The 27,030-nt window shown below is 36.8% G+C and overlaps 1 protein-coding gene across 1 annotated transcript in view; it reads right to left on the reverse strand.

The window, feature by feature from the left end:
- Positions 1-27,030, reverse strand: part of PCLO (piccolo presynaptic cytomatrix protein) — a 382,367-nt gene that overhangs the window by 137,463 nt on the left and 217,874 nt on the right. Inside the window, exons 7-9 of the mRNA XM_074827920.1 lie at positions 23,136-25,344; positions 17,771-17,919; positions 11,263-11,344 (exon numbers count right to left, since the gene is read on the reverse strand). Coding sequence (XP_074684021.1) covers positions 11,263-11,344; positions 17,771-17,919; positions 23,136-25,344 — 2,440 coding nt within the window. The remainder of the gene's footprint in view (positions 1-11,262; positions 11,345-17,770; positions 17,920-23,135; positions 25,345-27,030) is intronic.

Raw genomic sequence — 27,030 nt, forward strand, 5'->3', positions numbered from 1 at the left:
TTTATATCAGCTGCAAATCTGCTTCATACTGTTTTGCACACTGGTTATCTTCTTGAAGGATCATAAAGTGCTTTATAAATTAGCATCTCGGAACACTTATCTACTTGAAAACAAGATACAGGCCTCTTCTTTTTGGATGATCTGTCACATCAGAGTACTCGGGTGTTATCTATGGTAGACTGTAGCTTTAAATCTATAAAAAAATCTGTAGGCACTGAGATTCGTCTGTGTTTACTGATAGACACCAGTCGTTCAACAGATGCCACTGACTGACACCTGAACTCTGTTTAAAATGCTAATTTTGAATTCTCACATCCTTATCAGCTTTGATGCTTAAGAAACAGTAATAGATTTAATGTAAATATGATACGATATACTGTAATATGTAAGATATTATAGGTATATGCTAGTTTTATATATTTGCATAAACATATGCATTATATATAATGCATATATATATAAAACATATAATGCATAAAGATATGCATAAGCAAAGCATAATATAACACATAAACAAAAGCCTCTAGGAAAAGAGTAGTTCCCCATTAAATGCAAAGAAGCAGTCACTGCTTCACAAAGTGGCTGAACCACAGACTCTTGGAAGCTGTGAGAATATTGCACTGTGTTTACTCTGGCCTTATATACTTAAATAACTTCTGTCAGAGCCACGATGAAGGGCTAAACAAACCTTATGTCTGACCTAGTAAGACTGTTCTTATGTTAATAAATTTGGAAAAAATTTACTATCTTCAATGAGTAACAGTGATGATTATTACACCTGCTAAAAATCTTGTCCAGGGTGTTGTGTAGACTTATCCAACATGCTAAGAAGGAAGGAAGGAACACATTCCTCTCCTTTACTTTGCATTACTCTTCCAGTAATCATGATGTTGATATTTGGGGAGCACAAAGGCTGTATCTATCATAAATTCTTTTTATGAAGATGGTGAAGTGGAGGACAGGGTTAAGAGGAAACAGAAACATCACTCTGTCCTATCACCTACTGGACAGTATTTCATGCTATCTATGCAGAGTACTGATGCTATACTCAGGTAAGATATGCTGATGGTGACACTCTTAAACATATACATAAATGCAGACATAATGACCTTATTCACTGTAAACCTATATTCTGGAGCACTTTGAGACTTTTTAGCAAATGCTAGAAAGACCATTCAGTCTTGGTATTATCATCAGGACTGCATTAGTCAAAACATGATCTTCACCATTCTCCATCTGTTCTGAATTTTCTCTCCCTCTGTTCTGAATTTTCTCTCCCTTCTTTGTCATAGTATTCTTGTCCACACAGCTCTAATTTAGTGAGGAGGCCTGTATCTAACCACATACATTCTCCTTTCCATGCTAAAATGGAAGGACTTTTAAAGCCAGTCACAAAATACTAGATTTATGCATCTTAATAGTTATAGCTAAGTGCAGTGGGGAAAAACATTTTCTTTATATCTAGTATGAACTTCCCCTGTTTTAACTTATGCCCATTGCCTCTCATCCTACTGCCATGCACCTGTGAAAAGCCTGGGTCCCTCTTGATAATAAGCTCTTTGGTATGGGATGGCTGCTATTAGGTCCCCCCAGAAACTGTCTCCTCTTCAGGCTTAACAAGCCCTGTCCCTCAGCTTCTGCTCTCAAGGCAGGTGCTCCAGCCTCAACCACCTAACTGGCCCTCTGCTGAACTCACTCCTGTTTGCCAATGTCTTTCTTGTGTTGGGCGTGGGGTGGGGCCAACACTGATCACAGTGTCTAGACAGTCTGACAAGTGTTGAGCAGAAGGGGACAGTCACTTCCTTTGATCTACTGGCATGCTCCTGGTAACACAGCCCAGGATGCTGTTGGCCACCTTTACTGCCAATGCGTATGATGTGCAGATGGCTGTCTATGGATACCTCCCCGAGCAGCCTCTTCTGCAGACCTGCTCCCCAGCCAGTCGGTCCTCAGCTGTGTCACTGCACAGGGCTCTTTCTCTCCAGGTACAAGATTTGTATTTGTCCTTGTTTAAATTCACAAGGTTTCTGTTGGCCCATTCCTCCAGCCTGTCTTGGTTCTTCTGAATGGCAGCCCTGACCTCAAGCATATTCCCACAATTTGATGTCATCTGCAAATGTTGTGAGAGCGTACTCCATTACCTCCTCCATGGCACTGATAAAGATATTAAATGGTCCCACGACAGGATCTTCTGTGGTACTCTACTTGTTACCTGTCTCCAGAAAAGCACAGTCCATTAACAACCACCCTCAAAACCCAACCATCTAAGCAATTTTTGACTCATCTAGTTGCCCAGACATCCAATCATTTACATCCCAATTCCAGGCTCAAAGTTAATGTAAGAACATGCCTGAAATCTAGAGTCTCTCAGCTTACTGCAATACCATAATTTCAGTCCAGTTTCACAAAACTTTAGATTCTTATGAGGATGAATCTACCATAAAATCAAGCTTTAATCTGTCCAGCCAATATGTCAGCCAATCGTTCATGGCTTCACTGCCAAAAAATGAATTTTTGTGATATTTTTAATGCTACAGTAGTTGCTTTTAGCTCAAACGTTTTATTAATGTTCTTCTCAATGAGAGGGAAAAGTTGAATAGATTATATTGATGTTTCCCACATAGTATGAGGCAGCCCCGTCATCAGAGGAAAAGGATTTACATAAAGGATGCTCTGATGGCATATCACAACTTACTTGGTATGTTATGAATCTGGCGTATTAGTGATGTCTTAGAAACTATTATTAACAAATAATAATTTAGTCCTATGTGAATGCAGTGAGCTTTGTTAGCAGTTATCTTAACATCTTGGACCAAAACTTCAAACCATTATGTTTTATTTGGCTGTTATGAAAGAGGATCTCCAGCTTTTGAAGCTATTTACGTTTTGTTAAGAAAATACCAAGAAAAGGCTTGAGGATTCTGCACATAAGTTCTCTCTACTACAACCCTGTGTGTTGATTTTGTGTTAGAGACTTTGCATAATGCCCTGGTATTACAGATTTATACAAACTGTAGACAGGTGTTGATTTATTTATGTAATTAATCAACCTTTGGTTTTTTTTTTTTTTTCCAATAAACTTCTTAGAGCAGAGCAAATCTGCCCAATATTTGTGCAAATGTGTGTTGGCAATAGTTCAATAGAAGCTACTTCATTCTATCTGTTTCTTTCGGACATGGGACACCATGGGGAATATACATGCCATGAGGAACATTGATGGCTCTTGGTAACATTTTGAGGAATCTGTAGGAAAGATGACACTGCCTGCACTTAACAGACACCCAGTAAAGCTTCTGCACACTGGATAATTCCCCTTGAAGGAAAACCAAAGGAATATCTCCCCCAAATGACTCTCCTGCGCAAAGGAATCAACTGATACACTTTTGCATGGATATCTGTCATGAATGGGGATGAATTTGTGGAACTATAAATTGCAAAATAACATTCTTCCGAAACAAGTAATGCCTGCAATCATTTAAGGCTTTGTAAAAAATTCTGAACATTCCTTCTTCTCTCAGAGAGAAAGACATTATCTGGTTTTGGTGTATAACTCATTAAAAACATTATAATATTCATATAAATTACACAAAATAAGTGAAGGAATTGTAGTTCCTCTGTTGTTAAACTTCAAATTAACTTTTGACTTATTGCTTGGAAAAGATCCCAAACTGGCAACAGCAGAGACAGAAGCTCATGGTTTATTCTCAGAAGAGTTATCATAGTGCAGCTGTTCAGACTGTCCCCAGGAAGGAGTGTGTGGCCATTTGACAGTTCATTTCTTACAACCATTCAATCTGTGGATACAGGATACAGGCTAGCTTTGTGTTTGGAAATAGGAACTGTCTTCTAAGACACATGTTGAGACCTTCAGTTCATTGCACATGCTATTTCCCTGATGACATCAGTCACTGCTGAATGAAGTTAGCAACTGTATCCAATAATTTCTCATCTAAGTAGGGTTTAAACTCACATCTTTAAGTAATGAAGTGCCTTACTTCTGTTGTACCCATATTAGGCTGGTAATAAAATAATAATAAAAAAAGAAGGAAGCAACATAGAAAAATAATTTTTCCACAAGTGGGGCAGTTGACATAATGATTTTTAGTTGTTTTATCTATCTTTTTTTAAAGAATAGGCATAAATCTCATAAGACTTGGTATGTCACATCTTATTTGTGATATACTCATTTGATGTCTCACACAAAATGAATATTTCTTATAATAACTACTGCAAAAGAAAAACATCATAGGAATTAAAGTGCATAATAATTTACTAGTCAGCTTGCTGCTTGTTGAAATCAACACCTCAAAATGCAGGGTTTTTTTGTGACAGGGATAAAGTTACTTTATTTACCTGCAGAGCTTGTTCCTTTAAACACTGCAGTCTTCACTTCTGTATCAAGAGAATGATATGATAATTTTTTTCTACACACTAGAAGCTGTCAAATGAGGGACATTTTCAGTCTTTTCTGAGAAAATGGTATATTCTGAAACCAATGACTACTGCTGTCCAAGATATCAACAAGCAGCAAAATAAAACCAGTTTTTACAGAAAACAAAAAGACAATTTCTGATCTAACATGCAAATTAGCATTTTGACATATCTTACACTTTTGCCTCCTTAAATTGCATCTTTCGTAGAAAATGTGCATTGTAGTGACTGAGAGGGGGGTCTGACTTTTTATGTGTGTGGGGAGGAAATTCAAGTAATTTTGGGGTGCCTTTCCTCAGACAGCTTTGGCTTCATCAGCCTTGACTGTCTAATGTCAGCTTCACTCCCTTTCTTGATTAACATATTTCTTCAGGAATGAGAACACTTTCTGGCAAATTTTAGGCTATCTAAAGAAAATTTTGCTGACAATCTGCCTTCCCCAACTTCTTTTTACTGAAGTAAAACAGCAAATAAACATGCAGGCATTGAGTGCATATTACCTACAAACAATATTAAAGTGAAAAAAATTCAGAAACACAAGTTTCATTTGACAAATGCTGCACCTCAGTTAGCTTGGTGCAATGATGCTAGGTGACAATCACAACCTCAGAGCACCCTACCAATCCATGAGGAACATCTTTGTGTCAGCGACCCACAGAATCAGAATGTCTTAACCTTAATCATCCTTATCCAGATTGCCTGGGATTGTACACCTAGTGCACTTCAAAGACCCACACAAATCTGTGATTAGGTAAATAGTGAATGGAAGGCAATCATTCTCAAAATGTTCCAGCACCCTGCTCTGGAAAGTGAATCTAAGTCGAATAGACATTTGTCTCTTGGTGATGAGGAGCAATGTGATCCTTTAGACAACCAGTCCTCTACAAGTCTTTTGATTTGTTCTATAGCTTCTTTGTAAATAAGCCATATTCATGTTCATGTCACCTTATTTAAGGTCTAAGACAAAAATCATAGTCCAAGATAGTCACCTTATGCTCCCTTTGTTATAAACAATAGAGGAAAATAGCCATATCCAAAAGGTGATTTATTTAAACTACTTCAACCTCCAACTGACTGCCATTTGTAACTGCCTCATTCTAGTGTAATTATTAAACCTATGTATATTTTTGATAGTCAATATGCAGAGAAGGGAGCACAGGCTCTTCATTTTCCTCTGAGAGTTGTTAAGATAATTTATGCTTCACCTGAGAAGTGAAACCTTAAACTGACATTTCTGAGTTATTAACTTTTTCTAATGTCCTTGACAAGTTGTCTCACCAATGATATGCATCCCTGAATGTCGCATCTTCTAGTTCTTCATGAGAAAATGCTGACCTGCATTACTTATCTCCAAAACAGAGTGATTTCTGGTTTGGCTTCTGTGACTCTCATTCCTATATGCCAGCTGTCCTCTTTGCTTTCCATGGGAACCTGGGGGCCTGACTGAACCCTAACATTCAGTGTTGCAGTGATTTCTTTCTGCAGATTTTTCTGCATGAGAGGTATGAAAGCAAATTTTACCTTTATAACTAGTAGACACATTGCCCTCTCAATTACCTCCACTCATCTTAAGATCTTATTAGACATCCTTCAACAGAGGTTCATACACTGAAAAATGCATAAACAACCAAGTTGTCAAAAAGGGTTAAAGGAAACTATTTTAAATACACATACTAATGCTTTTTAAATTAAATTAATTTAGAGAGAAGGCACATAAACATGGAATATATGGTCTGTATCTCTACAAAAGATTTCTAATAAAAACAAAAGTTTGTTTGTGGTTTGTTTATTTTGTTTAATTTAGAAAAGCTGAACGGTATTAAGTTCTTTCTAAGATTGCTGTTAAGACAGAAACAGACATCTCTCCTTCCCTTTATTTCCATTCCTGTCCTCATTTACTGCCATATGACTTCACTGGAACATCTCTGACGTTGCCTGGCTGTAACAGGTCTGTCCCTTTCTGTTTATGGGTTTTTACCTTCTGTGTCATGTTTCCGATAAGGAGAGAGTGTCTGAGGGAATGATGGCCATTAATTAGGGATAAAATCCTTCCCCAGTGAAGAGTGTTAGACGAACCTATAGTTTTTTTGTGCAAAGTATTAACTCAATTTTTTACATTAAACCAAAGAAACAAGGTAAGTAATCCTCTAAGAAAAGAGTATGAGGACAAGAGGTGGGTTACACTTCTCACTCTCTGTCTTTGACTACTATATCACATTCAACACAGACTGTGACTGTATTAACACATTTTTTAATTGATTAGTAATCACATTTTCACTGCACTTCAGTATTTTGCTGTAAGAACTGAATTTTCTGAACTTGCAGGTGAAAGAACCTTAAATATATAGAGTTATTTATTTAGAGACTATCTATAGCAGTGAGGGCTTGATAGAGGAAAACTTCAAATTCTCTTCCTCCCTCAGGATAAGTACCCCATGAGCTGGCATGCTGCAGAAGTGTAGTGTTGTGTGCAGGAGTTAATAATCCTTATGGAGATTATGAGGCATCTCTGACGTGTGTGCAGTGTTATAGCTACCCTGTCACCCTCTTAGCCATTTCATTGACATCACTGCTGAAGTGAAGATCAGGGACGCAGTCTTCTGCCCACAGTCTAATTGTCTTCTTTACTATAAAGTTCATAGCTTTTTCTGAATTGCTTCTCTGTCTTTTTTTTTTTTTTTTTTTTTTTTTTTTTCCCCTCATCAGAATTGAAGAGGCTGTTCCACAACATGGACAGTCTGGCTGCTCAAAGGTACATTTTGCTCCCTGGAAACAGAGAATACCTTTGGAAAGGGAAAAATTACTTGTGAGTCACCCTAAGTGAGGCAAAGCAGCAAAAATTACCTTTGACTGAGTGTACTCATAGTACCTATAGACCTACTGAGATGTGTCTGCCTTGTTGAGTTTTCACCCAGTGTGCCTAAATAGCTTTCTGATCAGGAATAACACAATGTAAGTTTTTATCTTTGCAATATTTCCAAAGGTATTGCCAGTGCTTTCATTACCCTCAATAGCCACGTTCCCTCTTCACTTCTTCAAATATAACGATGACATGTTAAAAAACAGAAGAGAAAACGCTGGCAGTACAAAACAGTGCTTATGCTGCTATGCTAAAGGATCCAAAAGGGATTCTCAGTGAAAACAAACAGCAAGTTTCTGGAGAGCTAAATACTGCTGTATTACCATTCACTGATCACTACCATCATTACTTTGGCACATCACCCTAACCATGAAGCCAAATTTTTCTTTTTCTTTTTTTTTTTTAATTTAAATTGAAAATTATTAAAAAATCTTTGCAGAGAAAATCCTTGGCAATTCCTCCACATCTATCAGCGTTGCCTGAGAAGGGGCCATTGCATACCTTGAAAAGAAGAGTTGTTGAGTTTTAGATGATGACATATGCTAAAGAAACAAGAACCCTCAAGAGAGAGGCCAGCTAGCAAGTATACATTTATTTTTCATACAGAGCTACTATTCTCTTGCTATCACAATTTTGGCCCAGTTTCTTGTTCCTCAAACACCTCGTTCACATGCTAAAATTTGCAGTAAATGTTTTTGTGTGCCAAATTATTACAGAATATGTAAGAGGCATCAAAGGCATCTGTACCTCAGAGCCAGTTTACATTAAGCAAAAAAGGAAATAAACAGAATGCATGTGTACATTATACGTAGTGACACAGTCTGAATTTTAAATTATTTGAGACTACTCTTATTATTGATGTTCATAATGTGACAATTTCTGGATCCATAATCAGGCAGTAACCTCCATTATGGTAAGTATGTGATGAAATCTATAGAGTTCAATTTATAATGATGGTACTAGGATGAAATTCAAGCTTGCCCTATAGTTACAGTTGTAGTATAGCTGGGTACCTGGGCTGACCAAGCATACGGCATCATTAATGTCCAGAGTGGACCAGGAATTCCCCAGTGAATGAGGTCGAACCACTAGCCAGCTTCCCAGCAAAGCAGCTGATCAACAGTTACAGGAGTTCTCCAAGCGGGAATTGTGGAGATTTGGGAGATTTCCCAATGTAGCTCCTGCTGTGCACACACCAGTTAAGATACAGGTTGTATAGTTAAGATATGTTCATTAATTCTCTGAGAGGAAAATCTGTCAGTGTCAGGCACCTCCCCAGGCAGCTTCTGCTGTTGAACTGACCAAACTGCCTGTAGATCATTTAAATCATCAGTAAAAACTGTTCTTGCATGTGTAGAAATGATCACATAGAACAGGCTTTTGTGCATAGTTAAGACAGAGGATGTTTTGTACATCCTGTAAGATAATCAGAAACAATGGACCACACTGTCTCATAAGAATCCAGCAACACAACAGTTCAGGGAGTGTTGTCCAATACAGACGAAGATACTACTGCTGTTTTCATGGAGGGATCTGACTCCCCATGTGAGCTTTACTGAGGGTTGTTAATTTTTTTAAAATACACTCTTCCTGTGCCTATGTAGCAAGTATAAGGCAAACAGTTAAATGAAATGATTCAACACCTTATTTTGGTACTTTTGATAAGAAAGAGAGGGGGAGGGAGAAAGGGAGAGCAGAAGAAGGAGATGAAGGGAAGAAACAAAGAAACAAAGAGAGAGACAAAGAAACTAGCCAGCCAACCAACCAACCATGGCATCTAGATGAATATCCAATAACCTTGTAGTGAGGTAGCTGTGGCGGTGTAAGAGTATATATTTAATCTACCAAGATTTTAGGTAACTTTTACTGTATAATAGATTTCTAAGTCTGCCTCTGGCTAATATTGTCTGGTTAATAAACAAAGATACCTGCTATTAGTTTGCAGATAATGTTTAATAAAAATTGATTTTTTAAAAAAGTTAATAAAAACCGTGTGTGTGGCTCTGGGAGAGGTCATTTGGAAAGCTGGAGGCTAAGGAGAAAGCACTGCACATCTAAAGAGAGTTTCCGTTTACCTTAATCCTTCAGACACTGAGAGAGAGGAAGGAAGGGAGGTACAAAGTCAAGCAGTTATGGTACTTCAAAGATATGCAAGGAGTGAAAAATACAATTTCTCCTGGCCTGGGTTTTCCCTGTTGGTACCCTATTCCACCTTTGGCTCTTTTCTGTACAATTTGCATTTAAGCCTTTTCATATTTGCATGGAAATCTATACGTACATCATACAGAAGTATGTCTGTGCAGGTCTTCAAGGGCATATCTGGACTGAAAACCAGAAGTATGACTGCAGCTTGTAGACACATAGCCAAGCTGGCTTACTCAATTAGAATTTAGGTATAATATAGCACGGCTACTGCAGTGAGCAATCTCCGTGTGGGATATGAAACCTTAGGAGGATCCTGAGCAAATATTTGATCCTGTCTGATCTCATGTTGTGCAGGGCATTAGTAAATGGGAAGTCAATATCTACACCTTGGTTTTACAGTCACCACTTATAAGGCATATGCCTTGATGCTTGGTATATTCCTGTGGTTGCCAGCACAAGAGATAGTCAAGAATTTGGAAGTGGCATTTTACATTGCACAAGGGTAACTTTACAGAAGAGAGCAGGCCTTCAGCAACCTTAAATCACAAGCTATATACAGTTGTGTGGTTGTAATTCCACTTGTTCTTGAGGAAGAGGGCAGCTTGGATCACAGCACTACTCATCACCCCCCAGGGCAAAATCTGCACCAGGGTGCCAAGGAGCCCCTCTGACCTGCAAGGGCCCAGGGCAGTGAGGGCTGACACATCGGTGGACCCAGCAGCTTCGTTCAGACTGTGCTTCATGGGAGGAGGGGTCTTTCTGCATCCTGAAATCATCAGTGGGTGTTACGCTGACTAGCTAGAAAATACCTCATAATATATACAGAACATTCATTTAACACCCTAAATATGAGGTGGATACTGGGGGTGGAAGTGATCAAGATTTTACAGCCAGAAACCCTGTGAAAACAATATTTAGCAATTCAAGTAAGTTCGTGACACTTTCTACTTAATGCTCGAGGGAACACCAAAGCTGGCAGTCAGTAATTACTTCTGCACAGAAATAGAGTTTGACACACGCTATTAGAATTTTTTAAGTGAGTTAAAAGAAAGTCTGATGGTTTCACGACAAAACTGCTTAAAGCATGTACCTCTGAAAAGACAAACAGCATATTAAAAAAACTTTGAGTTCCTTTATCGGTATAGATGTGAGAAAGAGTGCAATTCCAAAAGCTCAGACAGACAGGCCTTACCTGTGCTAGATCTTGTCACTGCCAGCCTTTTACAATTTGATACATGAAAACATCACACTGCATTCCTGCTCACAGTCTGGGAGGTGAATGAATATAACCTTTGCCACTTTCATCTCCTTTGCAAGCAGACTCAGACTTACACGAACATTTGTGTTAGCGTTAGGGAAACGAGAATAAATCTGAAGTCCTGTGATAAATGTCTCCATGTGAAGATATCACAGAACAATGGGATCTGATGGTTCTGCTATCCCCCTCTGTAGAATAGTTCTAGTACAGAAAGAATAAAATTCTCACTTCTGTACATGTGGAACACAAACCTATTTTATAGAAACTTCTCATATAGAGAATATAGAGTTATATAAAAAGCAACAGCAAAACAGACTGCTCATATCTATAACACAACAGATTTTCCCTCTGTTTTTAACGTCTGTACTGCTTATGTATCTTGAACAGATGTTGTGACCTTTTTTCTCCACTGCTGCTTTCTGTTATAACCAACTAGCAAGATTTGAAATGACCACTGAACTTCCTGCTGCATATGACACAGGAACTATCTTTAATATTGCAAATCTTTTCCATGATTCATGCTAATCAAATTAATTATCATGTGTCATAGAGGGTTGCGGGTTTTTACCTGAAACTGTGTGATCCTTTGGGTCTCTCAGTAGTTTGAGCCTTGCATGAGGGAAAATGTACTGCAGGGGCTTCCCATTTATCTGAGAAACACAAATATGCATGTCATAAAAAGATAAAAAAAAAATAAATTGTATCAATAATTTTCAACATCTGAAACAGAAACATGCAAACAAACATTTCATTCAGGGAAATATCAGAACTTCACAATTCAAACACTCCCCAAGTGCCAAGACATTTGTCAAACTGCAAAATCCTTCTGCAGGGGAATGAATATTTGCTTCCATAAAGCCAGATTCATTTTGAACACACTAAGAGTAGTATTGACTGTAATTGATCTCAGACAAAAAGGACATAATGGATTTGGTAGTGGATAAGTACTCCAGAATAAATCAGAGCTTGAGATCAGTCAGACTTTAGGATTTATCATGGCATTTTGCCAGGACATAGGGTCTAATATTACCAGAAGTGTATAAAGTGCCATGAGACTTCCACAGTTATAAATGGATAGGGACATTGCTATGTTTTTAATGACATTATCAGAATTCAGCAAGTGTAATTTAATAGTAAAAATAATGTCTTTACCATGTGTAGTTTACATAAAATTGCAAAAAATCCGAAATAATGTATCTAATTTTTAATTAAATAAAAAAGATTACAAAGTAAAGCAATTCAACAGAATCAGTATGAACACATTTGAACAGTTCCTTAGCTAGGATCGATTTTGGTGGGAGCAATTCAATTTAACTGAGGAACATTGCAGATCATAAACTTAAAATCACTTTTTTTTTTTTTTTATTGCTCTATCTTATCTTTCTCTAGCAAGATTGTTTTTTTGAATAAATAATAATCCAAGAATATTCAATGCCATATTGTACATGATTTGCTGACAAATATTTCAGAAAATATAGACCATCTCCTACTTTAGTCTATTTCTTCCTCATTACTTTCACTTCCAGAATTTTATGTTGAGTATAAATCTTGGTGATTCATATAGTTATGAATAAATGCATTAAAGTTTATTAGCATTCAGGGTAGCATATTATTTTTTATTGTTGGTGGGAATCAGTACTTAAACCGAACATGTCATTAGGCATTTACCTTCAGAAAAGTATTTGTCTGAAAGTGTAAGAATAAATAGGAAAAAACAGTGGTATATTTGAAACCTTGTAGAACACAAATTATGTTGTGTTTCCAAGTATTCACATCTAACTTTCACTAAAGGTGATTTCTCTTTACCTGAATATACACCAGGGGGTCTTTCTAAATGACTATTTCCCCAGTTAGCCCAGTGAAGATACAGAGGGACCCCACTGAAGTCACACAACCATGACAGTGTAAATCTGAGCTATGCTGCAGGTCTCTCCACTGCAAGGTTGCAAGAATGAAGGACACGTAAGTCCCCAAACCCATATCTAGGTCACAGGGCAAAAGGTGACTCGATCCCGCTTATTTGCTACAAAATCCACAGATTCTTGCAATTGTCCTTGCCATGAAGATCCTTTTCTCACCTTTCTGGGAGCATTCAGTACACTCGAATAATAATTCTTGCAGTTTAGCACTGGCAATGCCATACTCTTCTGATCACAGACACATTTTGACTCTCGAGTGTACCTTCCCTCCTATTGTGCTCTTTGAGCTGACATGGGACTCAGGTCACATTTTTCTGCACATAACTCAGTGGTTCCATCCAGGTGAATTAAATGAAAACTGGACCATAAAGCGTTCCCTCCAGGAATTTAAACTCTGGTCACATGTTTCATGTCAGTTCAAAGACCCTCCAAAACATGGAATGAATGGCAAATAAATGTGCTGAAGTTTCTAACACTGTTAGAAATATCAGTTTAAATATATACTTTATTTTCCTTTTGTTGTCTTTACACATTTTGTCTGATAAAAAAAACTTTATAGAAGCCTTATATAAGGGAATTTTATAAGGTAAAGAAGACAATTAAGACAAATAAATTTCTTTAGTACTGCATTTAAGAAATAAAATGCATCAACTATATCTTAGTATTCCGGGCAAAGACCATAGCATCAGCTATAATGTATTAACTGGTCTTTAGATCAGGTCATCAAAGCCATGGGAATTTCTGGTTTTAAATGGTGCTGCATCTCCCCTTCCACCAATATCTTAGACAGGGCCTGATAAGGTGAATCTCAGCAGCTACACCTGGCTGCAGTCCTTCAGGAAATAGTCTTCAAGGGAAATTTTACCTGAGTTAGGTATCCAGGAACAAGATGGTGGGTACTCAAGGTGTTCGGTTAGACAGTATCTATCCTAATTTCTGAATACCACTGGTACTTGCATGAGTGCACAAGGCCTGTAAAAGCTGGCACCAAGAAGTTCCCTGGCTAAAGTAATCCTGCCCCTTTGAACCACTACATCTCCTCTGTGCAGAGCATGAATGTCAAGTTCTCTAGAAATCCTAAAGGTGGAAATTTCTCTGTACTGATAGATCCCTGATGATGGATATATTTTGCAAAAGAAGTATTGAAGAAAAGCTTAACAAATACAATGTTCCTGTTCATCAACAAATTGCAAAGTGAGCAGCCTCTGCTTCTGCAATTAGGTCAGTACAAACTCTGACTTTTGATTTAGAAGTCATTCTGGCATGCAGTGAGAACAACACTTCTGGGTGACTAAAAAATGAGAAACTGCCTGTTAAATTCCACCTTGAATTAGAGGGTGGCAGGCGAACAATTCACTCATTAGATTAGGTATTTTAACAGTTATATTAAATTTGGAAATGTCCTATTTCTCATCGTATTTCCAGAGAAACTGAATCACAAAATGCCTCCGCCCACCCCCGCCAAGCCTGAGAGAAAGCAGTTTACTACAAACTAAAATAAGTCTCCTTGCTAGTTGGAAAACAATCAAAACTAAGCAGGATGGACTTAAAAAATGTGGAAGAAAAGTTTGCAGGTACCTTTCTGGATCTCTATCACAGTATTTTCTCATTTTAACCTCACTGCTCATCTTATGTCCCATTTTTTTCATAATTTCCAAATATTCAAGTGCCACTAGAAAGGTGTGACTTAAATTTCAAGGGAATGGTACAGACCCATGTACCAAGACAAGCATATACCTTTTGAGGGCCTTTAGAAATAGGAGATTAACATTCAAAAGGTTGCATCTCTAGAGCCCTTGTTTTCTTTTTGTGATTAGAAAACTGTTGCCAAAGCAAACTGATGATGACACACTGGTATTATGATGAGTTTGGATTTAATTATTCATTTAGGGCTTAAAAAGACCCACCTATGATCACTGGAAGTTCTGTATTCAAAAACCCTCACTGAGAAGCTACTTATCTCCTCTTAATATACCCACTGTCCATCTCCTTGTCATGATCTCTTACTCCCCTGGCACCTCCTTCTACTGTTCCTTCCTAACCTGTTTGAAACAGCCAGTTTAGTTAAGGATATACAAATAATTTTCATGGAAAGTAATAACAAAAAAAGCCTTGATGTCTGCAGATTTAAAGAAGTTGCTGGTCAACTGGCAGCAACTAAACAAACTGTTAAGGTTAACAGGGATCAGTGAGAAACTGCAATAGGTTATGTATTGATTAGGTTTAAACCATGTTTACCCTCCTCACATGAGCAGTCCAGAATCACTATATGGGGAAACAGCTATTAAGATACTAAACTGCACTGCAATTTAATGTGATTTAAGAATACTATGTAGCACCACAGAAGTTGCTATAGAAACAAATATAATTTACTATTAGTAATACAGTATGTGAGCTTAAACCACTAGGTTATAAGAAATCCATGGAAACCTGGAAGTTCCGGGTTGTTAATCCATTGAATTCTTGTTTCAAAAGCACAGGGCTGTGCTTTATTTATTACCTTTAATTGTACAAGCGCTGTGGAATGTAATCAGGCAGTTCTGATTTCAGCTAGTATGGAAATTGATCTTTCACACATATGAAAAAAATCTTCTGGAATACAAATATCGTAGTGGTCAGTAAAATATTCACATTTTTTACAAAGGAGAAAATACAAATGGCAAATTTATAGCCAGTATTTGGAAACACTGATTGATACATTACAAGCAGATTAGCGCTACTGATGCAAATACTCCATTTTTGTGGTTGGTTTGCGCTCAGTATGGGATATTAAAGGAGCTGCAATGGCTTAATTACTATGCTAACTAGGAAATTGTCCTCCTAACTGATTTCAGGAAAGCCTCCGCAACAAATAAAGCTCTGGGTGAAGGTGGACCTGTTCAGATGGTCAGGATGAAGAACAGTTTACCATTTTTGGCTCCAGAATACATTATGCTTGGGCACTACAGCTTTCTGTGCAGAACTGAGTTGTGGATACAGGAGACAGACAGCATGGGACAATGAACTCAGTAACTTCTTTGTTACAGAAAAGACAAGCCTTTAGGGAGTGTTTACTTTGCCTCACCACACTCATTGGCCTGAAAATGGTTTATTTTTTTTGATAGTTCTAAAATATAAAATAAACGCTAAAAAATAGAGATGTTAATTCTGATTTACTTGCTTCTATTTTTAAGTGTTTTACTTTCAGAATTGAGTGTGAAGCTAATGAAACTTTTTTAAATGGCTCTGACCATTGTCATCTTGTCTTAAAGTAATTTCGTTTCTGGATGCATGTGAAAATATTTTTTTTAAAAGCTATCTGAAACAAATGTTTACAGAATATATTTAACATACACAAGCTCTGAGTAACATTTTGACAAGGTATATGATGCAGAGTTGGTGAGAACTGGCATTTCTCCCTTCTGCAGACACACTGATACTATTTTGTACTAGTGGGTGAATGACAGTAGCTAACCTGGATGGAAACATATGAAGATGGAACTGTTGTAAAGCTTCTCCATCCACATTACTTTTTTCTGTAGAGGCTTTACACGGCACCACCCAGAATCATTTAAAACAGGTTCACTCTCCAATTTTCATCCCAGATTTTACAAAACCTTAAAAAATGCCTTTGGCAAGATTTTAAATGCAGTATCTCTATTTCCATATAAACATGGGGATATCACAACAGCTTCAGGAAGAAAAAAAAATTTTTTTCTTCTGGAACATAATTTAGGAAAACAAAAACTCTGAGACCCCTTCTTCCTGAAAAATTTTGATCAAAGTCTTTCAACCAGTCCTAGTGTAGTGCTGTTTATAAGAGAGAAAAAACAAAGAGCGGACCTTTGTGACTAGTAACTTGCCTTGTAACTGCTTCCCAGAACAAAATCTCTGGAGTTCTAAAAGTTAAATATATCTTACCAACCATCTCCATATCACAGAGCTCAGGATAACAGCAAGTAACAAGGTTGGAGAAACCTGATTTTCAAGGCAAATTTTTAATTTTACTTCATGACGCTGTAGTGGTCAAATACAATTATGTATGCTCAGAATAATGCATGTTTCTCATGAGGACTAAAGTGCTCAGATAGGCATTTTTTTATCTATTTCCAGTGATATTAAGAGCTGTGAAGACTCTAAAATGCTTTTTATCCTGCAAAAAAGTAGGTTCATAGAGTGAGTTATTTGAATAGATTCCTCTAAGACTTGTAACTTGTAAAACCCTCTTTCTCAAAGAGAAATGGGTAGGCTCAGTACAACCTAGGCTGCGTAAATCTCAACATATGCTAAACTAGAGATAGGAAAAGGGGGAAAAATAGAAATAAATGACAGCCTGTATTATAAGATACTTGAATGCTTACTTCATAAAATCTACATCTTTACTTCATTACTACATAAAACCTAATTCTATTGTCAAATGTCAGTGAAAATGCTCACCAGGAAAAAAACTTTTGAAGGCTGCATGACAGTAGGATATTCCTCTTTGTATGTTATCTGAGGAATTAACATGAACAATATAAGCTTTTAAATACCACAAAGGGGCCATGCAAGACCTTCTCTTGCATCCATTGTATCTCATGGAAAACAGAGTATAATCTCAATTAATTGGTAAAAATGATAACTGAAGCAGTCAAGTGAAGATCTTAAAAGATCTGAAATATATAATGTTCATTAATATAAAGTGGACATGTGATGGTATACTAGATTTCAATGTCGGCAAGCTTGAAAAGCAGAATATGGTATTTTTCTTTCTCGTTATAATAAATGAAACATTCTACCTGTTAGATTGATAAAGTCTTGCTGATTTATTCAGTAATTGATCACAGACTGTTGGGATTATACTGACCAACTAAAAGTGGGATAAAGTAACTCCTTTCATTAAACTACTAAAAGAAGAGGTTGAATTTTTTTTTAAATAGGAAATACCTAATGTATAGATATCTCTGGTTAGCAGATTAACTCCTTTCAGATATGTTTCAAAAATCAAAAGACAACCTGCAAAATACTGAATTGCAGATGAATGTTACTCTAATTTCATCATCAAGTACTGATGACAAATACAAGTTCAACTGCACTTCAGATGAATGTAGCCGGAATTTGATTACTCCTGTAGTCCCTACACTATGCGATAGTACGATTAAAATGTCAAACATTTGTAAAACTAAAGGCACATCTTACTTGACAGCTTACTTGATCTTGGTGTTGACTTGGTGGTCGAGAGTGGGACAACTTCTCTGGCAGCCTTCTGTCAAGGGCATGTCCATTCTCCAAACGAGACTCCCTGGGCTTGTCAAACCAATCTGTTTCTTCACGACGGAGGTGATAGGCTTTGAAAACCAAGGACAGGTCAAATGTTCTGATCCAGTGCTGGGCAAAGGGCAATTATGTTCATTGTGCATAGCAAACATGCATAGTGGTTACTAATTGGCCATGCAGCTAAAGCAAAGTTACAGGCGAGACTTGAGACATTGAACTCAGGCATAATTTAGCTGTAAGTGATATATCAAAGTGAGAAGATTCTGTCTATGTCAAAACTATGGATATTAAATAGCAGAAGAAACCCACTGCCAAGTGCTATAGCCATATCCTTCTTTCTGGCAGCTCAGAAACACACTGTAGAATTCACACATTTCTAAAATATCTGATGAAAAAAATTAGTCAAATTAGTTACTTTGCAGTAGGCTAAGGAAAAAAAAAACCCACCCAAAGCAAAACCCCAAAACCTGACCCTCAAAACCCAACCTCCATTAGTTCCCAAACTTCTGAACTATATATTGTTCAAAATATTTTGGAAATAAGAAAATTGAGACTCCTTTATGAAATCAGTCTCATTCCAAATCAAAGAAGATATGAAGCCATCTACATTCTTTGTAATTCTAAGCAGAAATATTGCAAGTGTACACATTTTGAATTCCATCCCCCGATTTTGCAGTATGAACCTTTGTGTGTGGAAAGTTAGTCAGAATGTTCTTTCTGCAATAATTCTGTAAGACTAATGTTCTTATATTTGCAACAGTTTTAAACCTGTATAAAATCTATGGTGTTAGACAACCTTTTGGGATCAAATAACACCATTTCATTGAAATCAGTTTAGCAAATACACATATTTATGCCTACTGATTATTGGGTCAACTGACATAGGGTCCATTGGGACCAGAATCTGCCCCTATGTGTTTAATAATATTTCCACTACACAACATACAGATTTTCATCTACGTTGCCCATCAGTGTAAAACGTAATAATGTGCAGAAAATTGGAATGTAATACAAGTTTGAATTTTATGCTTTAATAAGCAAGATAAATTTGGAATTCAAGGAATGACAATATTTATTTCAGCAATACCACCAGAAATTGAAAACCTTAAATAAGGTCAGTTGTTGCTATAGTAACAAGAGTGAAAGCAATTGTTCCATGACACAGAAGAGAATTTAAAATGAAAAATGGTAGTGTGCATAATCTTCTCTACTTAGTTGTTAAAGTAAACATAATCTAGTTGGTTTAACAAATAGCTGGAAAAAAGTTTAATGGGAGGAAAAAAAAAAAGTTGTTTTTTCATTACTATTTTATTAAATTTATCCAAAAAGAGAAGCAATATGCATGCATGATTTTTGAAAAATAATATTTTATATGTGGTAAAACCAACATCCTATAGTATATTAGGCCTTTGGACAATTCTTAATCTTGGTTCAGATATTATGCAGTCTCATCCTTCCTAACTGCACAAATTTAATCTATTATGAAATGATTTGAAAATATTATTTAGATCAGCATATATGAATTAATAGAAACATTATTAAAGGTTGATGCTTGTCTGGCTAGTGATTAGGTATTGATTAATTGCTCTCAATAAATCATTATAATCTAATTTGTAAATCCTTTATGCATTACACATTTATGCCAGGTGACTTGCATCTGCACATGGCAGGCTGGTTCATAGCTCATCCTGACAGAACTTCTTACTGAAGTTTACATTAAGAACATAACACATTTTTCTGATCCCAGATACTAATGCTCACTATCACAATCTATGTCATTACCTGAGCAGAAGAAAGAATGAGATTTTTTTTTCCTCCTGTCTCAGTTGAAATAACTTTTGCTGGATTTTTTTCTTTTGAAAAGCTAGAACACATGTAGAATCCCATACTGCAGTGCAGACCAGACTACTTTTTATGAAAATGTGATGAATGTGTGTATTTCATATGAAATTTTATTAAGAAGTTATGTATGTATGTGTATATAGACACACACATGAAACACTCATATGTACATGCACACAATTGGTTTTGGCTTGATCAGTTGGGATTTGTTTCAGCTGGAAACCTAAGAACAGCCAAGATAAATCAGTGATCTGAGAGGGTACATGCTTTCTTCTAAGACCAACAATATGCAGTCAGATGGTTCCACCTGTAAAACAACTCCTGCTGGAGTCAATAAGGTCCCATGCTATTAATCGCACACAGTTTAACAAGGTAAGATAGAATTCCAGGCTGTGGAATCCAAGAAACTTGATCAGAGAACTAGTACTGATCACTCTAAATCCCTCAGATGAAAAATTACAAGAGGTCAGCTGTGTTTATGTCTTGATGTCTTTATATCTCAATTTTAAACTTCTAATCTCTATGGTAGAATTAACAAATTAGTACATAAAAGAAAAAAAAATCCTTTAGGTGAGAAAAGGTACATTTTATATCTTAGTTGATCAGCACAGACTATTTACATTCATAAAACTGAGTACTAGCTTCAGTATCCTTGGAAAATGGTATCTTCAACATACTTAATAGTTTGTGGAAGCTGTGGCAGCTGTAGGGTTAATAAAGAGCTATTTGCTGGATAAGAGCTTTCATGGTATGCAGAACCCTGAGAAAATACCAGGTGTTTCAAAAGCTCAAAACGTTATTTTATTTTCAATGGGAACCTCTGGATGTTGTGCTCTTCTGACACTGAAGCCATTTTTTTAACCTGTTTGAAGTTATGTGCTGAAGCATGGTTTTAAGATTTGTTACAGTATGTAGGTGCACTTAGTGAAAAACAGAAGGTTTGGCCTGAAAGTCCTATGTGTATTCTCTTTTGGGATTTGTTATGCAATGTGACTTATAAAAAACAAATGGAAAGTCAAGCATATATCTCAATTTGAACTGAAGAAAAACAATTTAATACTTTGACTTACATTAATTTTTAAAAGCCTCTAAAGATGAAATTTCAAGCTTTAGCACAAGAAGCATTTTCCTAAGATAGTGCTTAAGACTGAATTCTTTTAATGAATTTTCATTAATACCATGTAACAGTTGTTTTAAGAAAAAAAGAAAAAAAAAAAAAGAAAAAGCAAAGCAAACTGTGTTAAAAGGCTGAATGCAACACACCAGAATAGCTGTCCAATGTCAGGGCACTACAGAGAAAAGTGCTGTCTGAGGAAAAGAAGGCCATAACTTTTTGAAGAACTGTAATTGCTTCTTTGGAACATTTTTAATCTTACAACCAAATTATATGAATTATTTTCAATTCATGTTACTTGCTATTAGACAGCATATTTGAAAATAATGTCATAAAGTGTTTTGATTTCCCAAGACTTTACATAAAATGGTTCAAAAATAAGTTATTTGTGAAGAAACAAAAGTTTGATAGAAATTAGAAAAATATTGCTGAAAGGGGAAGCCCTGGTATTCAGGGACATATCGATCTAATAAACACATGTGAATTGAGTTAGAATACTTCTGAAAGAGTGTAACTAATCAGAGACTAATTTAAAACCAAAACATGGTCAACCTGAAATGTAACATGGATGCCTTCTACAAATATATAACAGAAACATAATGAACTGTAATGCAGAAATTTAATTCCCTATGACCTGTTTATATGAGGCAGAATAGCAAAGAGGCCTTTTTTGGTCCAGTTTGGTTCTCCTTAGTTTTCAGGAGGAAAAGTCCTGTGTCTTTCACAATGTGACCCTAGAATGACCCCTAAAAGTCACAAGTTGAGTTGAGACAAGATAACATCTACTTATTTAAGAAGAATGATATGAGTTGTAACTTGGGGAGTTCCTCTCAACTGCCTTCAGATTTCTTTATAGGACTCAATGTGCTAAGAATTTAAGAACAGTGAGAAGACTTAAACTTCTGATAAAAATCAAAAAAGCTGATGATCCTGAACGTCTCCTGAAACACAGACTTCATGAGGGTGTTGTAAATATCTAAGAAATATGAAGAGAAATTTACAGAACAAACCCCTTTAATATATTGTAGTAGCAGGAAGGCAAATGGATGCAATTTTCTAATGTTTATGAAAGATTCAGCATATGTAAAAAACCAATAATGCAATAATGAACACTGAGGTTACAATAAACCTGAAAGATAAATCATACTACTTCATAATCATGCAAATGTGTCTTTTGAGACAATCATTGCCATTTACAGACAATATAGCGCATGCAAAGTCTCTTTTATTGTGCATTAAATACACATAAGAAAAAGTTAAGGGAGCGCATACAATTTTGAACATATTAATGTCATTGTCTTTCAAACTGTCTTTATGATTTTTAAACAATTTGGAATATATTAAGTCTGAACTGACTCAAACAAAATTGATACATAATTTGCAATTATTTAGTACTTGACATCAGCTTTAACATTCTGCTGTACTTATTTAGAAGAAACATTTTTAATTGCACCATATATAATACATCAGAAAGGTTCCTTTCATGAACCTAAGTGAGATAAACTCTTGTGCTTATTTGGCAGATATATTGTATGGGGTGCATATAAAACCAGCTATGCTGCATAACCCATCAATAGGAGTAAAATACTTTATGCACATTTATTGAAGGATGAGATTGTCTTGCACCATCCAAATGACAAATTATCTTACATCATCACAATTCTGAATGCACAGAAGTCCACATGACAGGATGCTTTTGACAAACCATGTGTAGAACGTTATTTTGCTATTACGTTATGCTTTAGATGGTTCTAACATACAATATGTACTTAATGGACAAACTATTTATATATAAACACAGATCTAAAGTGGTGCATTGGGAGATGGAATTATCAGTTCTTGAATTCTATCATGAAATTTCATGCAAATAAAATTACTAGAGTTTTTTAGAGATTTGGGAGATTATTTCCAAATCCCAACAAAAACTATTGCAAATAAGTTCAATGATTCACAGTCACTGGAAAAGGCTTCACATAAAGACTTATGGTAAGGTCTGTATTGTACATTGAATAGTCTACACAGTAGCGTTAGAAAAGTAGACACCAACAAATGAAAAGGAAAATGCACAAGCAAACCAAAAAGAAAGCAAAGAAACAACAATATAGTGAGCATGCTAGAGTAGCTTAACACCATCCAGAAACAGCTGTTAGGGTAAAATAAAAAATATAAATAAAACAAAACAAATCAAACCCCAAAAATGTAGATACACAGAAGATGCACCAAGGAACAGAAAAAAGAACAAGTCTTTGCAGTATAACAAAAATTAGACACATGCATAGAAATGAGGATTTGCGTTGTGATAGTAAGATACCAGTCTGAGGCCTAATTTACCTTCACTGTCTGACATGGCATGCTGGAAGTCATCCATGATGAAGGCTATATCTCGATCATAGCCTCGAGTCCGTGACTCCTCCCTCATATGTTGCTGGACCTCAGGTAATGAATGGCTTGATCCAAACTGGTCCCTGGTATCTGCGGATATTGGTGGCAAGGGTCCAGCTGCCGCTCTTGCCATTCCCATTGGCTGGCCAACGGGACTTAGTGGGCTCTCTTCCTCTGAGTTCTGCGCTACTATTGGGATCCTTCCCCTGCTTTGGCTAATAGGTAGACTGGTGGGTTTAGTTCTTCCAGAAGGTGCTGCATGGCTAAAGGAAACATCTAAGGGTTCAGCTTCTTGGGCTTTCAGTCTTAAAGAAGAACTGGAAGAATCCCTTTTCAGTGACAAGTCAAGCCCATAAACTGAGGAGGGTCTAGATGATGGCCTAGATCTACTACCACTGCTATAAGATTTGTCTGCTTCATCTTGTAATGTGGATCTCATTGTTGGACCTAGTGCAGACCCAAGGCCTGCTCCAATGGATGAAGTCAGTGGTGGCCCCATGTATTTCTGTTGGTCAGTGATGTTTTTTCTAAGGCCAAAAGTGATATCATCCTGAAGAAGCCTTGCCCTAGTAGTAATTCCCCCAAGTGTTGAAGTGCTAGAAGTCATATAGCTTGAATAGTCAGGCTCAAGGTCTCTACTTTCTTGAATAGGTGAAAACTTTGTTAGTTTGGGGTCTATCAAAGCTTTCTTGTGTTTTGACTGCTTCTGGTAAAGGAGGGCTGCTGGGAGCTGCTTAGCAGCCTGTTTCTCAAGAGTAAGCCTACCTATGCTATATTTCTCAGATTTTGGAAAATGCCTGTAGCTGCCCTCCGCATGGTAATACTGTGACAGGCCAGCCAGATGATCAAGACTTTCTGCACCTCTACGGAACTCTTGTTTTATCTGGTGTTTCAGAAGTTTAAGCTCATAAGGGTCCTCCATTGGATCTTCATCAGCTTTAACATAGGAATGTAACCTAGAAGAAGTCTGCAGTGGTGCTAGGAAGTCTGACACTTCTTGTGCTCTCCTGGCCTCAGTTGTGCGAAGCAGTCGATCTGTTTTGGTCAGATCTTTCTCATGGAGGCTAAAAGTGGAACCAAGTGCTCCTGTTCCTTTAGTAAGTTCTCCTATATCATCAATCAGCACATAATTTCGGGGTGTATGGTGGTGGTCTATATCTGCATAGAATGAATCTGCAGATATGCTTGATATAGGGCTGCTTGCTATGCTGTTTCTCTCGTCTAGTCCTATCCTTAAGTCCAAGGTAGAGTATTTACTGCCCAGCTGGGAAACTGCATAATTATTGTCAGTTGAAACTGGTGCTATCATGAGGGGCTGATTGCGAATTACATCATAGTTTGTTGTTATCTTAGGCTCCAAATATAATGTGGTTTGTCTTGGCTTTGGCTGTATCACCATCATCTGTGATGGGAGTTGATATGACGGCTGTTGAGATGGTGGAGGTTGAGCCTGTGGAGTAAAGGACATAGTAGCTCCTGTTTGGAAAGCTGTCTGGGTCTGATAGGGTGAGACCTGCTGGTGATACAAAGGCTGCTGTTGTTGGTAATGTGATTGTTGTGTGAACTGAGTTGGTGCTTGAGTTGGCAGGGCAGGAGATGAATACTGATATTGAGCATATGGGCTTGTAGCAGGGGCAAACTGTGTTTCTGGCTGGGTCTGTGGTGGCATAAACTGGTTAAATTCTGTCTGGGGTGCAGTACGTGGTCTTTCCAAGCCGTGCTGAGTTTCTATTCTGGTTGATCTGGTATTATTAACTTCACTGTCTGACATATAATCACGTTCTTCTGCTACTCCTTGGAGATAGGCACGCTCTCTCTTTTCTCTTTCTTTTAGTAAGGCTTCTTTCCTCCTATTAATGCCCATTTCCAAGTATCTCAGCTTGGCATCTATTTCTTTTTCCTCCTCATCTAGCTCTGCTTGCTTCTTCCTAAGCTTGGCTGATTCACGTTCGACCAGATCCAATTCCCTGTCTATATCCTGAAGAATTTTGGCTCTGGCCATGGTGTTAGTCCTACAAATCCTTCTGCGTGAAACCGATCCCACAGAAGTATACGGTGACTGAGTTCCTGCTGTTGCTTCCTCTGGAGGTGGGTTGGGCAGAGTTCTCTTCACCTTCTTTTGAGTGCCTGATGGAGTTATGCTTGAAGAACCTTTTGCCTGCAATAGAAGAAACAAGGCTGAATCACTATTCTGGAGGCTTGATCGCAAACTAATCACAAGTTTTAAAAATTTTTTTCATGGTATGGCTTAACGACATACTTTCTTTAATGGAGAGAAAAGCTTGTGGTATCTGTGAATAAGCAGCAGAAAGCGGCATGAAAAAATCCATCAGTCTGCTAAAGGTCAGGAAGACAAGCAATGTAATGCAAAATAAGGGTGACACTCACTAGGACTTTGTTTAGCCTAAGATTGAAAAATCTACTTCATATTCTTGAAACTGAATTGACTGTAATTTAAAAGGTTTTTTTTATTATTTCCATATGCTTAAAGATATACAGCACGTGTGTGTGGGAGGAGAATATATATAGACCTGCACACCTTCCTTTTATATAGCATTTAATAGAAAAATATATATGTAATTATAAATATACATAGATACATATTCAAATATAAATGTATGTATAAACTGTACAATCAAATAAAAGTCTCTGAACCAGACACTGAGCACATACTAAGCAGCTACAACTTGTACTGAAACCCAGACACGAAAGCAGGACTTTCTGGTGCCAATGTATTTTGGTACAACAGGTAGTTCTTAGTTGATCTGGTAATTTTTGCCTCACCTCTGCTGCTACCTATATATTTTCAGGGAAGATTCTTGTGCTTTACAAAAGTGGTATGCACTTTCTTCAGTTCATTGAAGACTTTCTTAAATGAAATTTGTTCCAGTTCCAAAGCTACAGCTTAAAACTTAAAAAAAGTTAAGCTGTATAAAAATAGAGGAATCTAGTTCAGTTCAAATGTCTAGACTTCCCCACAGTTAATGGCAGAAGTGTGATTCATCCTGATCTAGGAGAAGTAGCTACCTTAGTTTGATGAGTCATTTTTCCGAGGTGCCTCTCTCTTCATCAACTAGGAAAGTAGGCAACGCAACTGGTTAGATGCAATCTAAATTGCACCCTAAATTACTAGGGTATTTGAAAAGTTCTTTTTAGTTTCGAAGTAAATTTAAGCTCCCACACAATGACTATACACTAAGTGGGACTTGAATGATCTTGAAATTGTACCCTATCTCCCCCATAGTTTCTTATAAATTTTGCCTTAGTAAAGGAAAAGATATTGATCTATACACATACACTAAAAATAATCACCTCTCTCATTACAGAATGCAGCTGTGTAAATAGCAAAATATAGAAACACTTTAGCACAGTTTAATAAGGGAAGTAAAAAGAATATTAACCAACTTGGCACTTCTGCTTCTGCAGGCAAGGACAGCACTTTAGTAAGCATTAACTGTTATTAAGTTAAACTGATTTTTTTTCTGAAATAAAAGTTACTTCACTCAGATAAGAAGTCAACAAGATTAATTTTAATTAGTAGTTTATAAATCACTATTTTCTCTGTTTATTCTGTCTTCAAGAAATTGTAAAAGTTTTTTAAAAGTGTTAACAACCCTCTTCTGCTGTTCCCCTGTTACCTTAGCAAATCACAAAAATCAACACATAATTTGCCATGGATCTTTAAAGAAACATCCACTACCTTTTCAAGTGCCATTTAAGCTCTTTTCATCCTCTTAATCTAAATTCCATCAATTTTTGCATGTTTCAGATTTCAATAAATGCAATTTAATTTTGTTTTCAGCTTCCCGTGGCCACTTCCCAAACCCATGTTGTGCCAACAAAT

The sequence above is a fragment of the Strix aluco genome, chromosome 5, assembly GCF_031877795.1.
Source record: "Strix aluco isolate bStrAlu1 chromosome 5, bStrAlu1.hap1, whole genome shotgun sequence".
In the NCBI taxonomy this organism is placed as follows: domain Eukaryota; kingdom Metazoa; phylum Chordata; class Aves; order Strigiformes; family Strigidae; genus Strix; species Strix aluco.